General features: G+C 47.3%; 1 protein-coding gene across 2 annotated transcripts in view; it reads left to right on the top strand.

The window, feature by feature from the left end:
• Positions 1-21061, top strand: part of Snx29 (sorting nexin 29) — a 419167-nt gene that overhangs the window by 14975 nt on the left and 383131 nt on the right. For both annotated transcript variants that reach the window (XM_021185334.2, XM_029470597.1), the window contains exons 2-3: positions 2505-2566; positions 4755-4807. In XM_021185334.2, the coding sequence (XP_021040993.1) occupies positions 2505-2566; positions 4755-4807 (115 nt within the window). The remainder of the gene's footprint in view (positions 1-2504; positions 2567-4754; positions 4808-21061) is intronic.

Here is a 21061-nt window from a genome sequence, read left to right on the forward strand (position 1 = left end):
CCGTTCTTCCCTTCCATTGTAGTGCTGGGAGGAGAAAGCCGTTCTTCCCTTCCATTGTAGTGCTGGGAGGAGAAAGCCGTTCTTCCCTTCCATTGCAGTGTTGGGAGGGAGGGTGCAGAAAGCAACCCTTCAGTTAAGTAAAGAGAGAGCTGTGCAGAAGCCCAGCTGTAAAGGATGTGCCGGGGCATCTGCACTGCCATGAGCCGTGCTTCTATATGCTCTCTTTCCTGGGGAGGATGCTCTGTAGGCTTGACCTTCTCAAAAAAGGCTCTTCCAGTGTTTTCTTGAGTGTCTCCATTTCACCTCCAGGCCTGGAGGAAGGCAGCCATTTTGATGTGGTGAGTCTAGCACAGGCTTCCGAGGGGGCAATGTTGTCCATCAAAATCACACTTGCACCAGTTAATTACAGCAGAATCTTAGCCTGTAGCCTGCTGGGAAGGACCCTCCATGACCAGCTGCTGTGCCAGTCTGTTTGATGGTCCTCCTGTCCACCCTCACCCTAGTCAACAACAACAACAACTTCCTCCTCCTCCTCCTCCTCCTTCTTTTTAAAGATTTACTTATTATATGTAAGTACACTGTCCCTGTCTTCAGACACTCCAGAAGAGGGTGCCAGATCTCCTTATGGATGGTTGTGATCCAGCGTGTGGTTGCTGGGAATTGAACTCAGGATCTCTGGAAGAGCAGTCAGTGAGCCATCTCTACAGCCTTCTCCCTCCCCCCAAGTCAACTTCTAGCCCTGTCTTACAGTCCTTCTGCCTGCCCCTTGCCCCCATGTCCTGGAAGACAGAGGCTGAGCTTGTCCTGCCTCAGCCTCTCCCCTGTCTGCTTGCTCTGCCTGGAATGGACCCTTCCATGTGTTTCCATGGCTGCTGCTCTTTTCTTTATAAAGGCCTCAGCTCACATGTCACGTGTGCAGAGCCCCTACACTGTGTTGGTCTGCATGGCTTCTGTCCTTCCTCATTGTTTCTTCCTGTCTCTGTCACTCTCGGTGCGCTCATGCACTTACTCTTCCTAATACATGTTAGCTCTGTGAGAAACTGACTCTATACCATTCCACTTCCACGTCTCTCACACACTTCCGCTGCAGCCCAGGACAGCCCTGGAGAGCAGTTCCATTCCTGTTCATAGGTAATGCTCTGTGGCTGGGGCATTGCTAGCCACAGACTTAGCTTTGTTGATAGGTGCCAGCCTGCCTCTTATGGGCATCTGTACCGTCTGTTGGTGGTCTGTCTGTTGCTGAAGGTCCTTTTCCCCAGACCTTTTTAATTAAAATTCTGCATGTATTTTGTTCTTGTGGGAATTATTTGGGAATTCATTTGACTGCAAAAATAAGCTCAAGCACCTATGTAGGTTTAGACAGATGTGGTTTTGACTGGTGAGGATTATTTGTAGTATTGGCTTAGCAACTCAGCATACCCAGGAGGGCACCTTTGTGATTCTCTTGGCTTTTCCTCCAGGCATGTGGTTTAATGGGCAGAGACTGCCCTGCTCCTTCTGAATGCTTAAGACTCGGGCATGAGGGTAGAGGAAGGCTCGAGGCCCTCCCTACCATGTCACAGCCTACAGAAGTCTCCAAGAACTTCTGCCTGATTCTCATCTTTTGACCAAGCTATTGGTGCTTGTTCATTTTTTAGATAGTCTCAGGTATTCCAGACTAACCTCCAACTTCCTGTGTAGCTGAAGATGACCTTGAACTCCCCATCTTTCTGTTTCCACCTTCCAAGACTGGGATTATAGGTGTGCCCACCATTCTGTTTCATGAAGTGCTGAACCCAGGGCCCCATGCATATGAGGCAAGCATTCTACCAACTGGGCCACGCCCCAGACATCACTGGCGACTCTGTAAAGTCAGCCTTGGCTGCTGAAAGGAGGAGCAGCTGGGCAGAGAGAAGGAACTAAGGTGATCTAAGCATAGGCTTTGCCATCCTAGGGATTTAGATGCTACTACATATAGACTCCTGCCTGTCAAGCGGGGATCCCTACTCTCCAGGACACATATGATAATGTGTGAAGTCAGCTCAGTTTTGTGTGTGTCACTAATGGCACCCAGTAAGTAAAGGCCAGGGACACTGTTGAATTTCCTGCAGTGCCAGTAGTATCACAGCAGAGAAATCAGGACCACTCAGGGCACATTAAGTCGGGGGAACTGTTTTCCTATGAAAACATTGCAATCAAGGCAGTAGATTGTAGGTGCCTGGTCTGGCTACTTATTTTGTTAAAGATAAATAGACTGATTGATCATGTTTATGGATAGCCATACACTATCATGCCAGATGTAAGAAACTTTTTTTTTCTGTTTTTCTTTCTGTATAGTTCTGGATATCCTGGAACTTGCTAGCTTTGTAAACCAGGCTGGCCTAGAACTCGCAGAGATCCTCCTGCTTCTATCTTGTGAATGCTGGGATTAACGACATGTGCTACTATGCTCAGCATCCCATGTCAGAAAGTCTTAATCAGAGTCTAATTATCAAATAGAAATAATTAAACCCCGTTCATTCTAGGGTCGCAGAATGATGACAGAAGGCAATTCCTGCTGGAGCGGCTGCTGGACGCAGTGAAGCAGGTAAGGGCACATACCACAGCCTTTGTGTGAGGAGTGTCCAAAGGCAGCATTGGAGTCAGCCTTTCCCTTTTATGCGCACAGGCTTAGTTTGTGTCTGGGAATGGTTGGTGTGTTTGCTTGTTTTGAGACTGGGTATCACCACCAAGTTGCCCAGGCTGGCCTTGAACTCTTGTCTCAGCCTCCCATCCTGGGATTACAGGTGTGTACCACCATGTCCAGCTGTAGTTGAGAATGGCTGAGCAGACTTCTCCCTGGGAAATGACAGAGCGAGGAAGGCAGTGAGAGTGGACATGGAGGAAGTCTCTGGTGGGTTGCAGAGTTTTCAGGAGACCCCATCCTTCAGCATTGACAGTCTTCATTGCAGAGTTTGGTTCCCAGCAGATTTGTTTTAGGGAAGCTCTTCAGAGGTGCTGGCTTGGACTTAGGATCCTAAAAGTGCAAACACAAGACCTGAGGCCTAAGGCCAGACCTATTAGCCTCCTTCTGGCTTCCGGCTAGGCTGCTGGGCTGTTGATGCTGGCTGTGGTGCTGGCTTGATGACAGACAACTGTGATGTTCGCTGTTATCATGTGTCCGCCTTGTGCCTGGCTCTCTGTGAGTGCTTTCAGTGATGTCTTTCAGCACTGGATGGAGGAGTTCCTGCGATCGTTTTCACTGTAGAGGTTAGGGCACTGCTACTCCAAGACCAGCAGCTCACTTAGGCTCTCAGTAAGCAACGAGAGCGCTAGATCCAAACCTGAGAATCGAAGAGCCCTCTTTTCAGAAGAGAATATTCACATTTATTTCTGTCTTGGTAAGGAGGGACATAGTTTAACAGGTTGTGGGTTAAATGTTGAAGTGGGCTCAGCGCATCCAGTGTCTGCCCCAAGCTTAAGGGAGCCTGATGTGGTGAGTGGGTCCAGGCAGGTCCAGCTCCTTCCAGCTGCTGTGCTTTCTGAGTGTCACTTTGCTGGTTAGATCTTAAACTTCATATAGGTTAGAGTCATCTGGGAAGAGGATTCTCAATAGAAAAAAAATGCCTCTTTCAAATTGACTGTAGGCTTAGCCGGGCGTGGTAGCACACTCCTTTAATCCCAGCACTCGGGAGGCAGAGGCAGGCGGATTTCTGAGTTCGAGGCCAGCCTGGTCTACAAAGTGAGTACCAGGACAGCCAGGGCTACACAGANAAACCCTGTCTTGAAAAACCAAAAAAAAAAAAAAAAAATTGACTGTAGGCAAATCAGTAGGGCATTTTCTTGATTAATCATTGATGTGAGAGGGCCCAGTTCACAGTGGGCAGATACCGCCCTTGAGCAGGTGGTCCTGGGTGCCATAAGAAAGCAGACTCAGCAAGTCCTCTTCTTCCCTGGAGTCTGGGATTTCCTCTGCACAGCGATGCTGGATGAACTGCACTTGTAACATGGGTGGAGTTTGCTCTGTGTTTGCTCTGGAAAATGAAAGAAGGGGCAGGACAGGGAAGTGGGTCCAGCAGCTTCTATGTAGCACTTAGACACAAGCTCTTCTGCCCAGAGCTGCTGAGTTATTTTGATGAGTTGAACTGTTGCATTTATCTTAAATAACAGCCAGCTTTACTGATATTTATTGATATATCTATCATTTACCTATAATTAAAAGTATACAGGGATACTAAGTGAGGCTAAGAGCAAAAACAATGGAAGAGGCAATGGGTGATGGGGAAGGTCGGGGTGAGGTGGTTGACAGGCTTTATGGCTGACCGTGATCAGGTAGGCTTTATAGGACTGTGTTTTAAAAGGTGGCTTTCCAATTCACACAGCCTGGCAGAACTGCTGAGCACTGGCTGGTCGGAAGGCTCACCCAGGCAGCTGCCATTGACACAGTTTACCTACTTTGGGTCTGTGTCAGCTGCCAGAGTCATGAGCACCGAGGCACAGAGGTTCTCAGAGCCATCAGCAAGAGCGCTGTGATATCCTGCTGCGGTGCCTGCACTCCTGTCTGCCTGTTCACTCTCTTCTTCTAGTTGAGAGGGAGACAGGGCTTCCTTAGAGAGGAGTCTGGGGATGCCATGCTGGCTTCTTACCTCTGTGAAGCACCAGGGCCTGGGTCACTCTGACTCTCTCAAGGCCCTTCTGGCCTCTGTCCCTGCTGAATGTATCTGAAGCCATGTGGCCGCTCTGTGATGTCTGCCATTCCAGCCAGTGGCCCACCTCAGCAGTCTCTTTCTCTGCAGTGCCAGATCCGCTTTGGAGGGAGAAAGGAGATCGCCTCAGATTCAGACAGCAGGTGAGTATGTCACTCCTTTGTCTTCCTCCTCCTCATTCTTAAATATTTTATTTAGTTGTCCTTTTGAGACATGGTTTTACTACGTAGCCCATGCTATCCTTTAAATTTTTTTTTTTTAATTTGTCATAGTGTGTGTGAGTGCAGGTGCTTACAAGCCACAGTGCATGTGAAGTCAGAGGACACGTTTCAGGAGTTGGTTCTCTCCTTCCATCTTGGCATCTGGGGCCAAACTCAGGTGGACAGGCTTAAGTGGCGAGTGCCTTTACCTGCTCACCCTTCTCACTCATCTCACCCATCTCACCCATCTCACCCATCTCACCCTTCCCCCTCTACTGGTAATGGATTCAACCTCCTGCTGACTTAGCTCTCCCAGCCCTGGGTCTACAAACATGTGTCACCATGCCTAGCTTATAGGTCATTTTCAAAACCTCTTCACCATTAAGGAAAAGGTGCTGAGAAATGGAGGCTGCTGTATCTGCCTCTGCAGCCAGGAGGGGCAGTGACAGCTTCCACTGAGGGTAGATAGCCACTGTCTATTGATATGCTTCTCATTTCCTATCTTCTCCTTCTAGTAATCTGTTCTACTTGAAGTACCTTTCTATATAAAGTTATTTCCATGATGATTTACAGTTGGGAAAACTCAGAAACCTAAGTTTTCAGTGATTAGAAAATAGGCGACCAGGTATAGTGCATCTGTAAGATGGAGTGATGTTCCAGCCAGGCCCATTGTCTCAGCTCTGTAACCTCAGCTACTTAGGAGGATCACGAGTGCATGGGCTGTTTGTCTGTCTTGTGAGTTCAAGGCCAGCATAGGCAGCTTAACCCCTGTCATACAAACCAAACCACCAAACCACCACCAAAAAATAGCTTGGTGTTAGAGCATATTTCTAGCATATATGAGACCTTGTGTTCAATTCTTAATTCCACAAACATAGCAAAGAATTAAAAAATGTTTTTCATAGAATTTCCTTTAACTAGGAAGTGCATGTGTCTTAGGGTTTTACTGCTGTGAACAGACACCACGACCAATGCAACTCTTTTTTTTTGTTTGTTTTGTTTTTTCCGAGACAGGGTTTCTCTGTATAGCCCTGGCTGTCCTGGAACTCACTTTGTAGACCAGGCTGGCTTCGAACTCAGAAATCCGCCTGCCTCTGCCTCCCGAGTGCTGGGATTAAAGGCGTGCGCCACCATGCTTGGCTCCAATGCAACTCTTATGAAGAACAACATTTAATTGGGGCTGGCATACAGATCAGAGGTTCAGTCCATTATCATCAAGGCAGGAGCATGGTAAAGTCCAGGCAGGCATGGTACAAGAGGAGCCGAGAGCTCTATGTCTTCATCTGAAGGTGGCTAGTGGAAGACTCACTACCAGGCAGCTAGGATGAGGGTCTTAAGCCCATGCCCACAGTGACACACCTCCTAATAGTGCCACTCCCTGGGCCAAGCATATGTAAATCATCCAGCATGCATGTGTAGTAATTATAAGTTCTGCATGTAGGGCCCATGGGTAACTCAGCAGGCAAAGGCACTGCCGTCCAGCAGGTGACACATCCTAAGGACCCACACGGTGAAGGAGAGAGTCAATTCCTGCAGGTCGTTCTCTGACTGACACGCATCAGTCATGACACGTGTGCACCGATAGACACACAGACACATATACACGCATAGCAAAGTGTAATAGAATTATGTTTGTAGTAAACATACATATGGCAAAGCAGTAACCAGAGCAAGCTGTAACAGTGTATGAACGCACATTGATGTTAAACTATAACAGTGTAAGAACACACATTGGTGTTAGGCAACAATTACAGCCAAAACTCACCTCTCCACCCACAAAGCACCAAGATCTGAGCAGAAGTGTTTTTCAGAATAATAACAGGACTTTATGTTTCCTGATATTTGCTCAATATCTTTAATACATTTTACCATGTTTCCCTTTTATGGAGAAAGAAAGCCCTTAAGCTTATCAGTGACACTTGTGTGACAGGAAGGGCTAACAAATTGTCCACATTTCTCATGTTGGCTGGTTGCATGCACTTGGTCCAGCTAAGGTCACAAGTGTCCAGTCTTCCTGGAATTGTTCTGTGATGTCGCATGCCCTGTGGCCCAGGGAGAGGCCAGAGGACATTCTTCCTCAGCCCTGCCTGGTTAAGTGTCTAATCCCCTCCCTGTAAGCCTGGCTTCCCCTTCCCCACCTGTCATCTCTTTCTTTTTTCTGTGAGACTTTACCAGCACGAGCAGTGCACAGAGTCCAGTGCAGGTCGAGTGCCGCCCTTCTCTCTCCCTTCCTAGGTTTCCCTCTGCTACACTGAACATCTCACAAGTTGTGCATCTTCGTGTTTTATTGAGTCTCTTATCTGTCTTCTGTCATCACACTGCTAGCTCTGAGCCCACAGGGATATTTGGCTGTATTGATTGTTAATGTATCTGCACAGCCTGATGGCTGCCATGGTCCCTTCTTATCTCTAATTCTGGCTCCCCCGGGCCCAGGAATACCTTGTCCTCACCCCACACACCCATAGGAGCTGTCTGGAGATATTTGAGTAGCCCATTCCGACAGCTGAGCTCAGCAGATTTCTTCATACACAGCCATAGCACCTAAATGGTGTTCCGGAAAGATCTTGTATCCCAAGGAATATGTGTCCTGTCATCCTGTAGTAGGTGTTCAAAGTCCACGACATCTCCATGCCCGTGAGCTTGGAGGGTAGAGGGTTGCTTCTTATTTATTTAGTGTGTGTAGTATGTACGCACAGAAATTTGAAAGCTATTTGTAGGAGTCAGTCCTCTCCTTCCACAGTGGGTTCTGGGTATTGAACTCGTGTCATCAGACTTGGTGGCAAGCATCTCTACTTGCTAAGCCACCTTTCAGCCCTTGTGTTTATTTATTTATTTTAAACTTTTGAAAATTAATTTGTTTAGATTTATTTACTATATGTGAATGTTTTACCTTCATGTATACATGTGTGTCATGTGTGTACCTGTTCTCAGAGGCCAGAAGAGAGCTGAGGATGGAACTAGAGTTAAGGATGATTATGAGCCACGTGTTGGTGCTGAGAACTGAATCCTGGTCCTGTGTAAGAAAAACAAGTGCTCTTAACTACTGAGCCATTGCCCCAGCTCCTTGTTAGCCCTTGTTTTCCTTTTACAATAAGGTCTTGCTATGCAGCTCAGTCTGGCCTTTAACTTGTGAACTTCCTGTGTCCACCTGCCCCATGTTGTACAGGCCTTTGGGCCTGCCAGACATTAGATGTGTGTGGGTATGTGTTTGGGCATTATACTGTTGCTTAGTGTTAACTGATGTTTTCCCTCAAGGTCTGATAAGGGATCTATCTACCCTTTGTCAGAACAGGGGTCCTCATTCTGGAACTTAGGGTCCACCTGCATCAATCAGAAGGGCCTGAGGCTTGTAGATTTATGATAGTGATTTCAGATTCCAGCTTAGGTCTACAGATATGAGCAGAGAGGGGTTGCTTGGAGAGCTCTTGCTTGGGCAGAACTCTTGCCTCTTGTCCCACTCTCCCAGTGCTGGGCTTGCAGGTGTGATCCCAGAAGTTGTGTTTTCAGTAAGCACCACCTTAAAAGACTAACAGGAGAGCTGCTGTGGTGATCCCTGCATGTGGGAGGTGGAGGTAGGGGGATTATCAATTTAAGTTATTTTGGCTGGATTGCAAGTTCAAAACCAGTTTGGGCTACATGAGGCCCTGTCTCAAAAAACAAATAGACTAAAGGAACCAGTTATAAACTGGTGGGTCTTGTGAACTCGAGGCTTCTGTCTAGTAGTTGTTCTGAGTCCTAGCCTGGTATGCAGAGTTAATTAACAAGTGCTTACCCCGTCCTGACCCCGGTGGCCTGGCTGTACAGTGTGTGCACGTGCATACATGCGTGCATGTGGTGTGTTCATGTATGTGTATTTACTTTTCTTCATCTTTGAGTACAATGACTGTTTGTGGGAGTTGATTGAGTACATTTTCTAAGAGGCGTCTGAACACATCAGATGAATGTGTTCCTATGTAATAGCTGCACCTTCTCTCATGTGAATCTTAACTTAAATTTTTGCTGTCAAGAAGGCTCAGCAGGTCAAGACTGGCTGTGGCCCCTGATGACCTGAATTTGAATCAATCCACATGGTGAAAAGAGAGAACAAGCTCTCACAATTGTCCTCTGATCTACACATGCTTGCCATGGCAAGTGTGTGCCCACCGACACACACACACACACACACACACACACACACACACACACACACATTCTGAAAAAGAAAAAGTTGACTTCTTCTGTCCCAGCTCTTCCTTATGGCTAGACATGGAGAATACTGGCCATCATGAGCTGTTGCTTGGCTGCTGTGTTGTTACTGCATCTTTAGGACACCTAAATGAAGTCGCATCTTGTCTTTGCTGATGATAAGACAGACCCAGAGAGGGAAAATAACAGCGCCCCATGCAGTGTGTTTGTTAGTGTTCCAGTTCCTGTGACGGGCTTTCCAAGAGAAGGATTCTAAAAGAAGACAAGACTTTGACTCGTGGCTTCAGAGGTAACAGTTCCCAGTGGCTGTATCTGGGACATGGTGGTACAAGCTGCTCATTCCTGAGCTGGAAAACAGAAAGGGCTCCTGAGAAGGGACAAGGGGCATGGTGCATCCTTCAAAGACTGCCCCAGTGACCTACATTATTCAATGAGGCCTTGCTGCTTAAGGTTTCTGTGACCTCCCAATAGTGCTACCCGATTACATATCCATTAGTGGATCAGTGCTTTGACAAGGTCACAGCCCTTCATTTCCCAGAAGTCCTAGGGCATCTGCTACCCTGGGGATCAGGCCTGAGGGTACTTCATATCTAAACATGATACTTAGACATTGTGGATGTGTTAGGATTAGAGTTGGACCCAGGGTCTTGAGCGCTTCTGTATCTGCCAACTCTACATCTGTGAGTCCAACTGCAGACAAGAATATTAGGAAGGCAGGGGTACAGCTCAGTGGTAGAATGTGTGCTTAGTTATGCAAGATCTTGAGTTCTATGCCCAGCAAGCATCTGTACTGAACGTGGTCAAAGCTCCCTAGGCATGCTCAGTAACAACTGTTTGACCAGCGTTTACAGTTAGTGGGAATTATAAACAACTCAGAGAAGATTTGAAGTTCATGGGAGGATGTGCAAAGATATCACACAGACACTACACCAGCCTATATGAGGGCCTTGAGTGTCATGCATTTTTACAACCACAGGCTCCTGGGATTGGTCCCTCACAAATACTGAGAGGTGACGATGTAATATTCTCTCTCTGTCGTGCCCATTTAGTGATCAGGTTGATTTTGAAGCTGGGGTTTCAAAAACCTTGCCTTCTCCCATAGGGCATCCCTCCTCGTTTCTAAGCTCTGGCATCATTTACAAGATGTGTGGCTGCAGGTAGCCACCGACACTGTCTGTCCTTGTGAGATGCTTCACCTCCAGAGGGAACGTTGGCTGCTATGCTGAGACAGCAGTCTTACAGCTGCTTGCAAGTCTCCACTGTCTGCTGCATTTTTGAGCTTTAATTCACAAACCGTATCGTTCACCTTTCTCCCTTTGTAGCCAGAATCTCAGCAAACTTGTCTGACACGCACATTCTCTGTCTGTCTCTGGAGCTCCTCCCTAACTGCCCCCAGTACCAACCATGCCAGCTCTATTAGACCCCAGCTCAGGCTTGACTCCCTTCTCTCTGTCCTCTGCATCACCTTCCTCCTGGCCTCTGCCAAGGCCTACAGCTGATGAAGTCATCTGAGGCTTCAGAACAGCAGGGTAGTGACAATGGGCTTTGCTTCAGAACTTTGCCCACATGCGGATTCTCTGCCCCCTGTCTCCTGTCCCCTGTCACACCCCATCCTCCATAGTCAGGGAGCTCAACGAGTTCAATGCTGGTTCTCAGCTCCGTCCAGTTAATTTGGTCTGGGACTCTAGCCTATTGAGATTGTGTACTTAAGGGTGGGCATTCCCTCCTAAATTACTTAACTTGGAAACACCTTCACAGGTACACTGAGAGGTGCGTCTCCATACTGACTATAAATCTAGTCACGTTGACAGTGGGGATTAACCAGGACTGGTGTAGCTGGATTGTAGTAAACTCTTAATTCCCAGGGCTGGCTGCCTGAGAGAATGTTGGCACTCATGGTCCAGTTAGGAATCATGCCCCTTGTCTGTGCCCCTGGGGTCTTGCCTGGCTTATCCAGCCTGAGCATTTCATGGGCCTTGTTGTTGTGCAGAGTGCCCAATGGGGGATGTTCATTTCATGTCACATCTGTGGACCCCTTCCCCTTTGGGAATACAGGCTGTGGTCACCCACTTGCCATTCAGCTTATGAGCTGCCTGTCACATACTGATGTAGCAAGTGGACTGCAAGTAGACAGAAGGACGGAAATGAATTGTAGGCTTTGAAGATGTTTGCTTTGGCTCTCAGAAATGATGGGTGTTGGAAGACTTCTTTCCATGTGACTCCAGGCACTTTTCGTGTGTGTGTGTGTGTGTGTGTGTGTGTGTGTATGTTAATGGAAAAACAAAACAGATGATCACTGCCGATTCTTTCTCTAGTGCTGGGCAAAGAACTCGGGAGGCCCCCATGTGCCAGCAAGTGCTCTACCTCTAGTCAACCCCAGCCCTAATACAGCTTCCTGACTAGGTCTCTTCTCACTTTAGTCTTCTCAGGGCTTCAGGAGACGGAATCTTCTAGGGGACAGTAGAGGATTAGAAGGAACTAGAATTTTTTTTTTTTTTTTTTTGGTTTTTTGAGACAGGGTTTCTCTGTGTAGTCCTGGCTGTCCTGGAACTCACTCTGTAGACCAGGCTGGCCTCGAACTCAGAAATCTGCCTGCCTCTGCCTCCCAAGTGCTGGGATTAAAGGCGTGCGCCACCACTGCCTGGCTCCGAATTTTAATTTTTTAATTTAATTTATTCTTTGAATTAAACTTGGGTCCTCTGGAAAAGGAGTCAGTTCTCTTCACTACTGAGCCATCTCTCCAACCCAATAAGATGTGTAAAAGGCCAAGTACCATCCCTGAATATCACTGTAAATTTGCTGTCTGAAGAGATCTTGTGGGCCTGTGAGATGGCTCAGTGGTTATAGAGGTGTCTGCCATCAAGCCTGGATGTTGTAGATCCCAATTATCGCTACCCAAGTTGATCCAGGTGGCAGCTGCAGGGCGCATTCCTTGCTACCCATCCCAGTGTTTTGGGTTCCTGAATGAAGTACATGCACACACAGCCTTTATATGCCTTAAAGAGCTCAATGGTTGGGCTACTTCCTAAACTCCATGTGGCTGGTCCACCCTCTGATATCCCCAAGTTATTACTAAAATCTATATTCCATCTCTGCTGCCTTAGACCCAGCTGGGGGGCCCTCTTGCAGCTGCTCCCCCTACCTCCCACAGGGTGGCTATGCTTCCCCCCTGCCCCCCACAACCCCTCTGGAACCCCGCAACCTGCACCTTCTTGCCTTAAAAGTCCCACCTCTGTCTCCCTGCTCAGCCATTGATTGTCAACATCTTTATTTACCAATCGGAAACAACTGGGGGTGGGACACTGCAAACGAGGTTTTTGGGACCTGATTAGCATGAGAATCCAAGCAGCTATATGAGGTGAACAAAATTAAAATCCTGGGACTCCCATAAGTTGTTCTCTGTCTTCTATGCATGTGTATGCATATACACACAATAAATAAATATAGTAAACATAACAAACTTCTAGGGTTCAGCTTTGCCTGAAGCATGAGTCCAGCTGGGTGAGGTGGCATCATTTGGAATCTTTGTCAGGACAGTTGCTATAGTGTGAGTTTGTGGGGAGGTGGGGAGGTGGTTAGGCTGTGTGGGTGGAGCTGCCCTCAGCTGAGGAGTGAGTTTGCTGTGGGTTTCAGTCCTTTCTGTATGTTGCATATACCTCCCCGCCTTTCTTGCTCTCCTCCTTGAGTTGAAGCAGGAGGTCCTTACCTCGTTCTAGAACCTTAAAACAAAATAAACCCTTTGTCTTTATAAATTACCCAGTCTCAAGTATTTTGTTACAGCAACGGAAGATGCTCAGACAGTGGTATAGTGGTGCCTGCCAGAGGTCTTCAGGAGTGACTAGTAATGTGACCTGGGGGATGTTTTCACTAATGAGAATCAGATGCCAGGACCGAAAGGAGGCGGTAATTTTCGAATCCAGAGGCTGGCACACCAGGAATGGCTCCCAAGTAGGGATGGCCTGGATGCCAGAGAAAATGCCAGCTGTTCATTCAGGAATCTCTGCTCCCTGTTGGGTGCTGGCAGGAGGATCTGGCTGAGGGAGCTCTAGGACCCTGTTGGCTTCTGCACTGAGAAGGAGCATTTATAATGGGAACAAACATATTTGTTAGCTTTGCCTACGTGTTGGGATGACAGGCCATTCGATGGTACTATGCAGTCTGACAATGATGGTGACAAAATTATTAGTTTCACATTAGGCCAGTGGTTCTTAACCTGTAGGTCAAGATGTCTTTGGTGGGGGTGGAGGTAAGGGTGGAGGCAGAGGTATGGGTGGGTGGGGGAGGCAAGGATGGGGGTAGGGCCCAATGACCCTTTCATAGGGGTCACCTAAGACCATTGGAAAACAGGTATTATGTTACATTCATAATAGTAGCAAATTTATAGTTGTGAAGTAACAATGAAAATAACTTTATGGTAGGGGTCACCACAACAAGAGGAACTGTATTGAAGGCTTGCTGCATTAAGGTTGAGAGCCACTGCCGTAAGCTGTAGCAGGAAGGAGGGATGGTTTCTTTATCACAGACATGAAAGCTTCATCATGACCAAGACTGGTATGGAGATTTGGGTAGTGGGGTGGAAAGTGGAGCCAGGCCTGGTCCCCAGTGTGGCTCCACTGTACCCACACATCTTCCCTTCCTTCCTTGTCTGTGCTCCCCAACTGAGAGGTTTGTGTTTCTGCAAGTGTTCAATGCTAAATGTCGTGATATTAAATTCCTTTCAGGTCCTCCCCAGGTTCAGGCTTGGCTTGGTATGAAGTGGAACTAAATGAAATGGCAAATATTTGATCATTTCTGACCTACAAAATGCTAGCTGTTCAGAAGAGTTCAGAATAATATGTTTCTTACAGCTCACTCTTTAAGCAGTGTAGCTTTCAGTTGTCTGACCCTGGCAGAGTCAGAATGTATCTTTAAATCACATTGGCATTTAGGAATAGTCTGTAATCTGTCACATGGTGCTAGTCACAGCAGCAGTAAGTCAAACTGAAGAAGAGAGAAGAGGGAAGTGCCAGTGAGTCCTCAGGTACGACAGACAAGTTGCTAAGATGCTGGGAGGGAATGAATTCCTTTGGCACTGGAGCTGCTATGAGTTTGGGGGTTGACACGATGCACAGTGTTTAACAGTGTACCTGCCTGAGTGGTGGGGACAGACAGAGGGAGGGAGAGAGTAGTGCTCTTTGAGAGTTTGGTCTTGTGAGGTTGCCACAGCAAGATCCAGAGGTTCTCCTGTGCAGGATGGAACAGCATTCAGAAGTGTAGCTGAGGCTTGCTTTTCCCTTTAGACAGGTCCTGTCCTAGAAGAGAGCGGCAGCCATTGCTTCTCAACCCTGCCTGTCACTGCCACTTGTTTCCCCTCAGAACAGGTTTGTTCCGGGGCTTTTAAAACACGTTACGTGTCCAGTCTGCAGTCACACTGGTGGTGCGGATTTAGTAGCTCGGACTCGTTTGCCTTCTCTTGGACTGGGAGCTCGGAGGCTGGATGCATGGCTGTCCTCCATGGACAGCAGAACACAACGGGGAAGTTTCCCTTCAGTTAGAGAGATGAGGAATGCAGGGCGCTGAAGAGCACAGGGTTGGGACTGTGGAGCTTGAGCCCAGCATTGCCCAGGCCACACCACGCTCTAGGTTTGGGCTGTTCCCGACTTGCCTGTTTCCCTGTCTGTGGGGATAGAGAATACAATAGTCATGTGAGGCTGGGAGTCAGCCGTGCGCAGCCCTTCCTTCCCATGGGCCTGCGGGGAGTCAGCTTTGTTCCTTAGCAAGTGTGTTTGCCCTTCTACACATGTGGTGTCCTCGCACTTGCTGGGCCCTTGTCACTTGAGTGCTGTGAGCTGGCTCAGGTGTTGAGCTGAGGGTGTATTGAGGTTAGGCGAGGAACTCTCTCCTATCCAGACATTCTGGGGAAAGGAGGGCTGTTGTGAATGTGTGATGTTCTCTTTATCTGTTGAGGAATTAAAAATAGCTGAAAAAAGACAAAACAAAAAACATCTTGCAGTGTTGTATGCTGACCTGCGGCTTACAAGGGCTTACAAGGACCAGGTACACCAGGGGGGCAGGCTGGGGCTGAAAGAGACTTAGACGGCAAGAGGTTAATGGAGCCAAGACATGATTCTGTTCAAGGCCCTCCAGTTTACTTATAAAAGGGGAAGGCCCATCCCCTGCCAGTCCATTCTTGGTGTCTGGAGCCAGCCTGTAGGTGGTGTGCAGAATAGGATGTTCCTCCAGAATGAATCAGGTGCTTCTCAGCAGGTAGCAGTGTCTTGGAGAGAGCAGTGGCAGGTGGCAGAGCAAAAGAGCCATCTAGGTCTGAAGGCTCCACCTTAGGTAATTTCCTTCTCAGTGGCAGCAAGGTCCAAGTCTGGATCAGCCTACTTCAGGGCTGAGGGAGGCTACATTGCAGGAGGCAGAAAAACAAAGCAGATGTTGTTCTTCTCTGTTTTTTTTATGGGCAGTTGTGAACTGCCTTGTGGGTACTTGGGAATCAAACCAGGGTCCTCTGCCAGAACAGATCCTTCTAAATTGCTGAGTCATCTTTTCTCAAGCCCCTTGTAATGATCTTAACCTGTGTGGAAAGGTTACATACATTCCCTGGACATTTAGGAAACAGATGGCTTAGATCTATCTATCAATGGACCTCCTCTTCTCTTCTCTTCTCTTCTCTTCTCTTCTCTTCTCTTCTCTTCTCTTCTCTTCTCTTCTCTTCTCTTCTCTTCTCTTCTTTCTTTCTTCTTTCCTTCCTTTTTTGGTAGGGTCTCTTGTAGCCCAGGCTGGCCTTGAGCCCCCTGTGTAGATAAGGGTGACCTTGAACCTCAAGCCTCTGCCAGTTGAGTGCTGAGATCACAGGTATGGCTTACATAGTACCAGAAATTGAACCAGGGGCTTACATGAATGTTGGGCGTACACATTATTAGCCACATCCTAGACCTCAGAAAGTTTTGAGGAACATTTCCCCATTGTATATGGGTGTGTTCATCACGTGACTCTTTAATGTGTCATCTGTTGCCTGCCAGCCTCTTTTTAGTTGAAGGTGTTAACTGGAAGCTGTATTCTTATTAGCCTGGGCATGTCTCCTGGGCTTGGTTAGTTGGATCTGATGTCTCCCCCACATAGGCTTTTTTTTGTGTGTTTGTTTTTTCGAGACAGGGTTTCTCTGTGTAGCCCTCGCTGTCCTGGAACTCTGTAGACCAGGCTGGCCTCGAACTCAGAAATCTGCCTGCCTCTGCCTCCCAAGTGCTGGGATTAAAGGCGTGTGCCACCACTGCCGGCGGCTTTTGATTTTTACTTTTACTGTATATTGATGATGGAACCAAGTATGCCATGCTTGCTATGCGGGTGTTCTACCACAATGGTGAGCCGCTAAGCCTGCATGCTTTTGTCTTATTAACAAAATTATAAAAAAATTATTTTGTACATCCGATACTGGGGTTGTAATCCAGTGTCTTAGACATGTTATGTAGGTGTCCTGAGTTACATCTCAGCCCAGGCTAGTGTTGAACCAGTGGCCTCATAGCTCCTTCTCTCTGTGCTAGCAATACAACCATGTATTACCATGCTCGGCTATGAGGTGATTCCTTCCTAGAAAAAAGATTATTTTTAGCAGATGTAGAGCTCTTGGATATTTAAAAAATCTGAGCACATTTTCATATCTAACTATAAATAAACATTTATCTAGGGTGTAAGGGATGGGTCCTGAGAAGTGCAGTGAGTAGCATGAAAGCCTCATTCCCTACTCTCCTACTGTCCTGCTGGTGGAGGTGAGAGGCAGCTAGCATGCAACATGGGCTCCAGTGTCAGGCCCACCATGGCACAAGTCACTGACAGCTGGTTGTGTAATATGGACTGTGTTAGTTTCTCCTGTAATAGACAAATGAGAGGATAATGATTCTCTCACTTCTGAAGACTTGGTGACACTTAGCTATAGTGGCATTTGCTGCTCAGACCTAGTAAGAACTTAATGGATTTGACACTTTGATTGTGTAGATCAGGCTGGCCTTGAACGCACTGAGATCCACCTCCCTTTACCTCCAGAGTGCTGGAATTGAAGGTGTGCCACCATGTCCAACCTGCATTTTTATTTTACACCAAGGATGCACCTCAGTGCCAATGAGAGGCCAGAGGACTGTTCATCACTCTGGTGTTGAGGGCTTTGTTGGAGGACATTGTACTCACTGGAGACACACTGCATGGCAGGGCAGTTGTCCTCAGGACACTGAATCTGGTCATATAAATTGTGGTGACAATCATAGTGACCTACAATAATAATTAGAGGTTATAGAAGTGACTGTGGTATTAGTGTGCAAATGGGTGGGTGCAGGGATTCTGGGTTATTCCTGGGAAGAGGTAACACACAATATGAAGGAACTATAAGGAAAGGATGAAGTGGATGGACATACAGACATACGTGTTGTCTGTGTCTCTACTGTCTTGGGTAAGTGGGCTGCAGCAGTTGACTTTCTGTCAGTTTGACATAAGGTAGGGTTATCTGAGAAGAGGGAGCCTCAACTGAGAAAATGCCTCCATCAGAGGCAGATCTGTATGGCATCTTCTTGATTAATGACTGATGTAGGAGGGCCACCCCCTGTGGGCACTGCCACCCCTGGGCAGGTGGTCCCAGGTTACATATAAAAGCAAGCAGAGCAAGCCATGGAGAGCAAACCAATAAACATTGCTATCTACCATCTCCACGGTACCTCTCTGGCTCCTGCCTTAAGTTCTTGCCCTGACTTCCTTTCATGACACACTATGAGATCTAAGCTGAAATACACAAACATATACATATATACAAATACACATACACAAGCACACACTTGCACACATACATACATGCATACATACCTGAGTACATACATGCATTTGCTGTTGTTTTCTGCTTCCTGGCACACAGGTATATTTTCTCAATTGAGAGTTCCTCTCCCAAGATACTCTATCTTGTGTCAAGTTGACATACAGCTAGCTAATATATCCCTTTTTCCTGTACTTAAAATAGTTACTCTTGGGCCATTGAGATGGCTCAGCAGGTAAAGACACTTGCTACCATGTCTCCTAACCTGGGTTTGATCCTTGGGACTCTTGGGAAACAAATTCCACAAATTGTTTCTGATCTCCACATATGTGCTGTGGCATTGTGGGTATGTATGCACACTAAAATAAATAAAATGAAGTAAAATACCTTTTGATGTCTTTGATTGTGGTAATTTCATTTGTGTTTTCTAAGCATTGTATTGTGTATTTATTTTGTGTGTGGCATGTGCATACTACAGCACATGCATGGAGATGAGCATACAGCTTTGCAGAGTCTAGTCTCTTCTTCACTTGAATCCTAGGGATTGAAGTCAAGTCTTCTGGCTTGGATGCAGGTGCATTTCCCATTGAGCCTTCTTGCTGGCCTGAACATGTTATTCTCTATTTGTATGTATTTGTATATTTGCTTTTGTAAAACTTCATATAATTCATACATGTAGGCTGTGGTCCATTTCAAATGGTCATCATGTTCATGACAGGGCTACAGCAAGGGTGGTTGATTGACGCCATCTTGCCTCTGTGCTATGGCTATGCTGTTCATTGGTTGATTTTATGGGTGCTATTGATTCAATGTTAATGACCCATCCAACACATTGCACTGGGGATACAAATGGGGACAATCTTGTTCAGTTTTGAGGTTGCATTTATTTTTTTCAAAAAGGTTCCAGTGTGGGTATGGGATGTGGGCCAGGGCTCCTACCTAGTATGCTTGAGGTCTTACACTTGATTCCTAGTACTACCTCCTCCTCCACCTCCTCCTCCTCCACCTCCACCTCCTCCTCCTCTTCCACCTCCTCCACCACCACCACCTCCTCCTCCTCCACCTCTTCCTCCTCTTCCTCCTCCACCTCCTCCTCTTCCTCCTCCTCCACCTCCTCCATCTCCTCCACCTCCTCTAACTCCTCCTCCTCCTTCATCTCCACCTCTGCCACCTCCTCTGCCACCTCTACCACTACCTCTACCACCTCCATCACTTCCACCTCCTCCTCCACTTCCACCTTCACCTCCTCCACCTTTACCCCCTCCTCCACCACCTTCACCTCCTCCTCCACCACCTTCACCTCCTCCTCCACCACCTTCACCTCCTCCTCCTCTACCTCTACCACCTCCACCTCCTCCACCTCTGCCACCTCGTTCTCCACTTCCTCCTCCACCTCTTCCTCCACCACCCCACCACCACCTCTACCACCTCCACCACCTCCACCTCCTCCACCTCCTTCTCCACACTACCCTCCCCCTCCACGACAATCATCACCATCACCATCTTCACTTCCACCACCTCTTCCACCACCACTACCTGGGTGTGTGCCATGGTGTATATCACCATGCCTGGTTTTATGTGGTGGATTGAACTCAACTTTGTTCATGCAAAGTAGTACTCCATTGTAAAGATGCACTGCATTTCAGCTCTTCATCCCATGAACAGCTAGCTGTAAGCACAGAAGCCTGGGTGATATTATTGGATGATTTTTTTAAAACTAAAACATCTACTGTTATTAAAAACTCATTAAGAACATGTCCCAACTCATTAACTTGAAAGTAAATTGTGTGTGGTAATTTCATTGAGGCAGTCAGCCTTCCACAGTGAAGTTAAAGAACATTTAGCAGAGAGAATTCTGGGAAATACAGACTCAGCTAAGAAAATGTAACATGGAGGAAAGCAGGTGCTTATTTGCTGTTGTATGAATTAACACCTTACAAAATGGCAGGGAGCAATCAAAACCTTCCCTGACGTGGTTATATAGGGAGCTTCTCTGTGTGTGCCCATGTGAAATGTTGGATAATAAGTAGACACAGGTCTGGCTAGGTCAGACAGAGAGGCCCACAGGGCCTGTTGACATGGGATGGCCTCTGACTTGGTGTCATGGTTAGTAATTACAGAACAGCACTCACCTGGCTTTTTCTGCTATGTTAGCTTAGTTGTGATCTGTGTGTGTTGGGGAGGCAGGGCTTCTGGTGCCACTGAACCCTACAAACCTAGGATTGCGGCTTGCCTGCATTCCATTCCATTCAGGGGCCTGGTTTTATCTGGAGCTGGCCAGGCAGTTGCTGACCTATGCTTTGGAGGCAAGCAAAGTGCCAGGGGTTGTTAAACGGATGGTTGAGTTTCCCCAGATTCACTTGAAGCTGGAGGCTTCAGTTAATAACACACTCTAGAGTTGTTTTTCCTAAGATTGAGCCCGGTCTGACTCCAGTTTTGGTTTCTGTGGATTTCATATAATTCTGTGTCTGCCTCAGCTTTCAGGAAGCCCTCAAATCCTTGCATGCCTGTTTGAGTATGTAGAGGATGGCAGATACATGGCTAATGTTTAGGAGTACTTCTGCCCCACAAAGAGGGATGTCTCATTGCGGGTGGATCCTGAAACCTGTGCTTTGTAATCAGAGAAGTACAAGGGGGAGGGGGTGGAGCACATAGTGGGTGCCAGACCCTGCCAGCTGCAGGTGGTCCAGGAGAGACAAGCTAGGAGACCACGAGTTAGGTTTGGAGATAATAGAATCTTCCTCACCAGGTCTCATAGTGTTGTTGGGGGAGTTACTGAAGTAGTTGTGAAGATGACTCAACATCCACAGGGTGATCACCCTTGAATAGGACTGGGGCAGGCATGGTGATGGGTGGAGCTAAATGTTGCGTGCTTTAATGGCCTTTGCACCGGGCCCCTCTGTCTAATTTGCTGCCTTTTGTCATCGTGATGTCATAACTCCAAAGCTACTACCATCTGGTCACAGAATGTTGGCCTGGAGTTACCCATTTCCACTTCCTATGCCACCCTGGTTTAATTTCTTCCTAGTTCTGAGGAACTGGGGTGTTTTGTGTGGTCTCTGTCCTTACTTTTCTCCCTCAGAGCAGTGCAGAGGCTCTAGGATGGGGCCTTCTCTGTCTCTTTTATCCTTTGTGTTTGTTTCTTCTCTCGCCTTCCTTCCTTCCTTCCTTCCATTTTTCCTTCCTTCCTTCCTTCCTTCCTTCCTTCCTTCCTTCCTTCCTTCCTTCCTTCC

The sequence above is a fragment of the Mus caroli genome, chromosome 16 (genome assembly GCF_900094665.2).
Source record: "Mus caroli chromosome 16, CAROLI_EIJ_v1.1, whole genome shotgun sequence".
NCBI lineage: Eukaryota > Metazoa > Chordata > Mammalia > Rodentia > Muridae > Mus > Mus caroli.